Raw genomic sequence first — 9080 nt, forward strand, 5'->3', positions numbered from 1 at the left:
TACACACAAAATATGCCCATTTTATTGACAGTTAAATTCCTTCAGGTTACACATCATTATTGCAGCTTCCAGCACATTCCCTCTTCTGCCATCCAATTCAATATCTGGACCAAAATACTTTATATTAAATAATTTATCTTTCATAAACTCCTGTGAAACCAGGGGATACATGCTGTCATTCCTTCTTGAGGGAGGGAATCCAAAGATCTGTAACGTCACTCTTCCTTGAACAGTGCTGACATTGATATTAAAGTCGACACTAACAGACAGTGATGAGACTTGCTCTTGCATTGAATGATAAGTAAGATTTGCACCATGAATAACATCCAGAATGTCTGCCATTGTTATATTTTCATCAGGCTGAGGTTGTTGTGAGTTAACATAGAAAAAATGTTTGAAGCACATTAAATAAAACAGTTTTCAAATTCAAATACAGCTTTATGATGTTGATGATTTCAAATAAGCAACTAGGTCTGCACGCTCTCCCTTCTTCTTGATTCCAGCAAAGATCATCTTGGTCCCTGGAATGTATTTCTTGGGGTTCTCCAAGTACTCCATCAGAGTGGCATCTCCCCAAGTAATGCCTGTGAGAGAGTAAAGATGGAACAGTGAGGTCACAGCACAGACAACAAACATATATATATACATCCTGTAGGCTACATTCTATACATTACCTTTGCCCTTGTTGGCATCTGTATAGGAGTAACCTTCTGCCTGTCCCGTCTTACGGCCAAACAGCCCCCACAAGTTGGGTCCTACTTTGTGCTTGCCACCATTTTCGACAGTGTGGCACTGAGCGCACTTCTGAACAAATACCTTCTTGCCTTTGTCCACATCACCCATGGTAACCTGTAGATACCAACAAATGTAATGAAAACCACTCAGTTAGAGCAAGTCTCACTCAGCACAAGAAATGTGTCTCAAGCCTAAAATAGCTGAGGGTATGTGCCACGCTCATGCATCCTTGCCCCCAGTTAAATGTGATGCTGTTGCTGAAGGTCATTCTGGAGTTGAACAACAGCTCCTCATCCACAGAACAATGTCACCTTTGAATAGCCTACCTTGTTGTATTAAATAATCAACACACTGAGAGCATTCAATGTCACCACAGCTAACGGCTAAACTGGCAAGCTAAGAATGTACTCGGTTCCTGTAGCACCATATTCCTGCTGAGGTTAAACCCACCATCTAAAGCCCTCGACTGAGTCATTTAACAATTTTCACTTCCAGAGTAGCCTACGCCTAGGTTAGGTCTCTGATTCAAAGAATATAGTTAATATTAATGCTTACTAAAGAGGGTCATTAACGTAAAAGTGTAATGTAATTGGACTAGATCTACACTAACGTTCGACTTTTTATTTTATTTTATGATATTACCAATAGCAGCTAGATTTTATAGGATAATGTATCAGTCACACTGCAATGATAGTTCCGTGCGTTAGGCAACTTCTAACATCTGTAACGTTAGCATAAGGATAGCTACATAACGTTACTATTCTCTTTAACAGCGTCCAGAATTAATGTCAAATTAGCATGATATTATCTGCGGACAATCGAGCAAACGTTTTTTCCCCCACCAAGACAGAATAAGGAAACCATTCCGAAGCGCATCACCTGCAAAATGTAACTTTACATTGGATGGGACCTGTCTAGGATGTGACAGCTGATGGTCACCAAGGCTCCTTGATGCAGCTGGTTAACGTTAAATAACGGCAACATTAGCCGGTGGTTCTGTATCGAATGCTCTAGAATCCCCCTTGATACACAGTTACGCTAGCTGGTAACACACTGATAAAACGAAATGTCCTTAAATTATAGCTGTCTATATTATATAAATGCGTGAAATATGTTGACTAATAACTGTTTACAAATAACCGATATACCCTACAGCTGATTATCCTTCAGAATAAGATGCCGGCTTGTTTTACGCAAACTGCTATTCTTCAAAGCCGTTGCTCACGTTAACGTTACAGCAGTCAGTTATTTCATCTGTCAAGACAATGCAGTTACATCTCCACATTATGAAGAATATAATGAACATTAACATTAAACTTCACATTTTATCACGACAAAACATAACTCCTTCACGAAATGAGTGCTTACCTCGGGGTTATAAAGGACGACTTCGAGAAAACTACAGGATGGACTTGGTAGCTAAGGTCCGTGGAGCGCTTCTGTTCGGTCGCGGAGGAAGGTCACTTAATTTAGAGGCACCGGCAAATGACATCACAGTCAGGCGCTACTCCATCACGTGCTGGCTTTCGACGAATTGTAGGCACTTGACATACGTCGAGTCTTCGCGCTCAGACTCACATCCTTGTAGGGAAAGAATGATGGAGAGTCGATGGCAGTGTACTGTGTTAAATACTGTTGTTAATCGGTTTAGATAAGGTCGAGCATTTATGTGTCTGATGTCGCGTTATTTAAACCACAGCGCATTATCTCCACTGTCTGGGTATAGAGAGGAAGGAGAAAACGGCACTGAGGCTGGTAGGCTAACGAGGCTATGCGGCTGTGCTGTCCAACTAAAGTAGCTATTTTATATTGTTGGTTTGAGATATCCCTCAGAACATTTTATCGTTTAAAACGTTGTTTGTTGACTGTTCAACCGTAGTACTTCGGTATTTGTTCAGTAGGGGCCACTGATGCAACCAAAGGATACCCTTGGTCGTGACGCAAATGACGCAATGGGCTGCGCCGAAGGTCTTTTAAGGACAGCCGATAGACAGAGGAAGCAGAAAGATATTCAGTGAGTTGGTGCTTTTAAAGCAACACTACGCAACAATTTGAAACTTTTTAAAGTTTCTGGCAGCTAGGCTACTTTTAGTATCATCTTCAAATTAATATCGATTGTATGTGAAGGACAAATATTTTTTGGCACCACCAGCCATCCAGGATGCTGCAGGCCTATATGTAATTTCGTGTTTCGGATAGGAACAACATACAAGAAAGCTTCACAGGATAATATTACTGCCTATAACATCAGAAACACCAGTTAGTGTGTTTGCTAGTGTCGAGCAGCGCCCTTAAAACTTGTGGTATTGTATGCAAGGTTTTGCATGCCCTTTAGATAGATAGCGCCATTTAGGCCTAGACCAAAACTCTGGAATGCTACTTTAATGTTTGCAAAGCTGCTGTGTGTCAACCTCTTGTGAGAGGAAAAACACATGGCAAACAGATTAAAGTATTGTTTATTAGTGGTATTATATTATTTATTATAATATGATATTATAGTAGTATGTGTTGCTGCCTCAGGTCTCCTTTGCCATTTTGTTTATACTGTATGTTATTCAAAATCACTTTTGATAAGTGTCTTTTAAATGAATAAATGTAAATGGATAAGATGTAATGTTTTGTCACCAGTGTAATCTTTGTTGTAAGGCTGCTTTGTGAAAACATGAAGTGAGCTATTATTACTTGTGAGAGTACTTCTTCTATAACAGGCTGTGAATGGATTGTTGGAGGAGGTTATAGGGCTGGATTAAGAACACCCTCGTCCTGAACCCCTTCAAAACTGCCACAGTATTTTCAGACCATCTTTCAATGTTCAACTGCAATTAAGTATTGCATCCTGACTTTCATACTTTTAACACAACTTCACAATGTAGGCTATAGTAGAATCTTAGAGAGAGAGAGAGCAACACATTCAAGGTAAGTTCAAGAACAATAACAAACATAATTGTCATCTGTATATCTGTAATATGATTAGATAATTGTAATATGATTAGATTATATTCATAACAACCCAACTACAAAAGACAAATGGACGAGAGAAAATTGGATGAGAGAAAAAAAAAATCAGTCCATCATCAGTCTTCTTATTAGCTGGATAGCAACACAAATAGTCGAGAGGCCACTACACAGGGACTGATCATGAAGAAGTGCACTAAAATAGAGCCTGTAAGAACTACAATAATGGACACTGACACCAGAGATGTAGGCCTACTTCCTCTGTCAACCACAGAGTCTATACTACCAGCCTATAGGCCCTTGGCTTTAAGCCCCTCTTAGCCCTGTTGATCCGACCCTGGGGCTGCGGGTGAAATCTTCGAACAGAAATGCAGAGAGTCTAGTATGATACAACATGTCTTCAGCTGGAATCCGCCCTACGTTGTGCGCGCGTGTTAGTTTGACCTCTTTGCAACAGCTGTGTGGTGACACGGGACTGGCCTGTCAGGCGTATCTAGAGGGTAACAGCCATCACGAGCATTCACTCTCTAGAGTTGTGACGTCTCCCACACTTCATCTGAGGTTAATCAGTAACAAAGTCTGGGCTCCATGGGTGTACCCTAGTGACTCCTAACGTGAAGCTACAAACTGTAGGCCTTATAATCAGGCGATTATCTGGTGATTATCTTCATGTTCCACAAATATCAGTGTAGATTTGATTGAGTTGCTGTACCTTTAAGACAGACGCATCTGATTCATAAAATACCTCATACTGTATAATAATCCACTCTTCAGTGAATGATTTCCGTTAAGGTCATATATCATACAAGTGTGTGTGTGTGTGTGTGTGTGTGTGTGTGTGTGTGTGTGTGTGTGTGTGTCAAGGTGTCCTGTGTCATAAGCATGTTATAAAGTGTTTCTTAGAGACACAGTCCAAGTGGGCTGACATGCTTTGGATTGCTGGGATAGCTAAGTCTGGACCCAAGCCAGCTGCTGTCATCTGAGTAACGTCCCCATACGCTATGGAATAGTGCCCACCCCAATTTCCACCTCACACACACGTCAAACTGTTTACAGTGTATATAACACACTGGCTGGGAACCAGGAAGGCCATTACATAATTCATAGCCATACCGTGAAGGAGCCCTTGAGGCACAAGCTGGCGGTAGAGATCAGAGGGAGGTGAGGCCTGGGCACACCCTTTGTGTGTAAAAGCTTTACAAGCTCTAACATAAGGTATGAAGATGTTATAATAATTACCTATAATATTATAATTATCATCAAAGATTTTTTTTTTCATCTTAAAAGTGTATGTTGTTGTTTGACAGGTCAAAAAGAGTTATTGTGTGCGTATCTCACCTTTTGCAGGTGCATCCCAAATTAAATTGACTTCAGTAAAAGAATATAATGTCCACAACACTGCTTTAAGCTCCCATATTTTAATGTTTAAAAAAGCAACGTTTTGACCCTACTGGGTCTTCTTCAGGCAAATGTTTGACAGGTTAACAATGTATTATTTCATTTACTTAAATATGTATTATAAATAAATATTTTATTGTGACACTCTGACCATTCTGCTAAACATATAGGCCTGTGTGTATACGTACAGTAGGCCCTCCCTGGGTGGAGTTTAGGAGGGGGATCCTGCATGTGCGCTCAGAGTAGAAATACAGGGCGCAAATCTCTTCAGCCCACTTAACACATGATGTAAACACAGCATGTGGCAGTAGTATATTTACATTACGGAAGCACTGAGCCTGAACCTCCATATGTCTCAACACTGCACCACATACATGTGGACATAAGCTGCACTTTAACACTCTCTTTCCCTCTCACTCACTCTCTCTCTCTCCTTCTCTCTATCTATCTCTCTGTCCCTCTCTACTCTCTCCCATAGTGTTCCTATTTTATGTCTGCTTTTATGTATGCTGTATTTGCCTCATGCTGTTCTATTTACAGTCTAATTTCTTGTTTCTCAGAACACCTGATTGGTGAGGTGTGTGTGTGTGTGTGTGTGTGTGTGTGTGTGTGTGTGTGTGTGTGTGTGTGTTGACAAGGGTTGGTGGCATAAGGGGGCGTTTCTGACTGTGTGCGTGTCCTCATTTGACCAAAGATATTTATACTTCCTGATCCCCCTATCATTTTATGCTCTGAAGGAACTGCTGTGTTTTACTTTCAATTACAAACTGGCTAGACCTATGACCAGTAATTCTCCATATACTATAATGCAATTGGAATACATTTGGAGCCCATTAGTCAGAATTCAACAGAAATATGATCCCTGTTCTCGTGAGGTCGGGTGAGGCGGATGTCTTCTCGCTTGCTCTGCAGGTAGCGCTGCAGATTTCTTGAGCCGTGTCTGGCTTTCTGCTCACTGTACACAAGTGCCACCTGGTAGTCAAAAAGAGTACTGCAGCAGTCATTGCCTCTAATCTAGTATATGCTAAACATGGTTATATAATGTGTTAACAAACATGTCTTTGTAAAGCTTACAATGATGGAAAGGATCTTCAACATTTAAGAATACTCAAACACGGCCACAGTGCTGATCCTTTCACATGCTCTCGTTCCTCCCAATGCAACCAAAGACCCAGGGGAAGGAGGCGAGGGCGTTTGGGGTCTGTTCCGCTCCAGGGAATTCAGTCTTTCCCAGACCTTTTCTCTGCAGTGGCCCTTGGGGGAGACCCTGCCATATTGTAACAACGCTCAGCAATGCTCTTACTTGCTAGGAAAGGCCACACCAATAGGTGCGCAGGCATGTGGATTACGGGACTGCCGGTACAACAGGTAACTGGAAACACCACAAACCCTGTGTACCTTAAAGACCATAATGGAATACTGGTTGGGAATAGAGTGGGAATACCCTTTGACCTGATTTCAAAGATGAATTCCCAGTGCTGAGAAATCTATTACGACAGAACTGGAGCAATCCTTGAGTCAGCGAGCCCAGCATCTCTTCAACAACTGTGTAATCAGCCACTGCAGCTCTGCAACTGCTGTGTCTTTGCGTAATACTCTGCAGTGTGAGCTCTGGCTGTGTCATGGGCCCATATCATACACAGGGCCACCTCCACCCGTGCCTTTCACCATTTGAACAAGCAGATGAGACACATTTTACATTGCATGTAAGGGTTTTGATTGTTATCCAAGGCCTCATGTTTGCACTTGAAATGTTTGTCCTAATGGCTTGAATGTCAGTCTTCATTTGTAGTCACTTTAGATGAAAGCCTCACCTGAATGTAAAAATGTTTTTGTATCAGCTGAGTGAATGTGAGTGCATTTGAATTTGCTCAGCATGTCCGTCTGGTTATCTTTCCATTAGAGCCCATTTATAAATCATCAAAAACCCAGGAATCAATTTTGATCGCTTACCCGGCATGGGGCAGACTTTATAAGATGACAGAATGCGGAGTAGGCTACAAATAAAGCTGTGTTGATGGCGCCACTGTTACACGACACGGACGTGTATTTTCTTTGAAATTGAATAAACAATAAAGCTTCATTTCCGAATTATGTTAGAGTTTAATATAATATAATATAATATAATATATAAGTTTAATTTCACTGGTTATATCCCTGGAAATGGGAAGGGAATGAAGCATCTCCTGATCAATTCTCAGTTGAGAATGAGATGAGAGTCAGTCTAGTGTCAGCTGGGACAGAAGCATCCCACATGGAGATATAAAGTAAGAGATGTGACAAAGTGAGTGAACAAAGCTTGGTTTCCACTTACCAAGTGTGTGTAAACAGTGCGATATATTTTTTTTACATCAATCAGCATTTGTAGGCAATTGTTCCATGAGGGTGAAAGGTAAAAAGACATATAAAGAATCCGTCATAGCGCAGAAAAAGAGAAGAGAATGACTACAGCATGGACACCAAGCCAGTTATCGCCCAGCGGACGTCGTCGGACAGTCGGGCTGATTGCTAGCCTTGACTAAACATTATCTCATAATATGGCCATTACTGTACATCAGTATCAATGAGGAAAGGAGATGATGTCTGGCATATTGTGGGAATCAGATAGTTGCTCCCCACTTCATCTGCGACCTCTTGACCCCTTTCACACCTTCCCGCTCACTCAGATCCTCTGACCAACATTTTCTCCAACACTCCAGACTCTCTACCCTGGGTGGCAGGTCCTTCAGTGCCACGGTCCTCAGACTTTGGAACTCCTACCCCCAGCCTCTTCATGACTGTCCTTCTCTTCTTTTCGTCAAAGTACACCTCAAGGCCTTTTTGTTAATTTCTCCTAACACCTAACACATACTGTAGCTGTTGTTGTTGTTGTTGTTTGCTATTGCATGTTCTTTTCCACTATGTAAAGCGACCATGGCTTTGAGAAATATAACTTATTATTATTTGTATTATTAGCAAGTTAGCTAGCATGACATACAGTAGCAGCAGCAACAACAACAACTGTCTGCTCCAGCCGCAACATGAAATAGTTATGTTATGCCAAGTATCCCTAGCACATTGATGGATGGTAAAATGAAGTCCACAGATGTTGTTTATTTAGTTATTTAGTTATTTATTTATCAAATGGATATAGCTGTTTTGTGGAATAGAATGGAAGAACAAACTACATACCTAGCTTTGCTATACTGGTAAACATTCTATTTTGACATTAGAATGAAACACTGTTAATAACCAGTGACATGAACTTTGGAGGGTTGTAAGATCTGATTCTAACTGACACCTCCTCTCCATGGATTCAAATTAATCAGATTTAATTTCTTTCAGGATTTATTGTGATTTGTTTTGGCTGATTGTCTCATATCACAGCAGTCATTGTGCTCCCTTCATCAAGCACAACCACTTCAATTTTATTACCACTAGATGGCAACAGCCATCTTCAGTTGATACTGTACTGAGTACTCCTCCGATGTGTCAATAACTCCTGTGTTAATAGCTCTTGGCACCTTTTTCCTTGATACTTCAAATATGTCTCATGATCAAGAATAACTTTCTAAACTTGGAATACTTCGTAAAAACTTGACACACTTCATTAAAGTTTAAAATGGAAACTGCTCCTTCGTTTCAAAACTTTGTAAAACGTCATAAATAAAGTATGATCAGATATTACGCTATTGCCAGCTCCATAATGTAATTCACTGAGAATGTCAGTGTAATTTACAGGGTCTGCTGTATTTAGCAGTTAATATTTCATATATGACATTTGCAATCAGAGTGAAAATCTAGCAAATTACTAAAAGGAAAAGTACTCAGTTTTAAAGAGTCTCATTACATTTTTACAATTGAATTCATTATTGAAGTGACTCTATGGCAAACCAGGTGAAGTCTTGGCCCTTAAATGAAATCCCAGACAATAACAGTTCACATGAGGCACATACAGTAGTCATGTGATCCAACCAAAACAGATCTGTCACAATCTTGGGTCATACTAAATA

The 9080-nt window shown here is 40.6% G+C and overlaps 1 protein-coding gene across 1 annotated transcript; it reads right to left on the bottom strand.

The window, feature by feature from the left end:
• On the bottom strand, positions 1-2227 carry LOC134071378 (cytochrome c). Its single transcript, XM_062528058.1, has 3 exons — positions 2104-2227; positions 675-849; positions 1-584 (listed from the first exon to the last, which is right to left on the bottom strand). The coding sequence occupies exons 2-3, from the start codon at positions 841-843 to the stop codon at positions 439-441; spliced, it is 315 nt and encodes a 104-aa protein (XP_062384042.1). The 5' UTR covers positions 844-849; positions 2104-2227; the 3' UTR covers positions 1-438.
• Positions 2228-9080: the final 6853 nt, after the last annotated feature.

The sequence above is a fragment of the Sardina pilchardus genome, chromosome 23 (assembly GCF_963854185.1).
Source record: "Sardina pilchardus chromosome 23, fSarPil1.1, whole genome shotgun sequence".
Taxonomy (NCBI): domain Eukaryota; kingdom Metazoa; phylum Chordata; class Actinopteri; order Clupeiformes; family Clupeidae; genus Sardina; species Sardina pilchardus.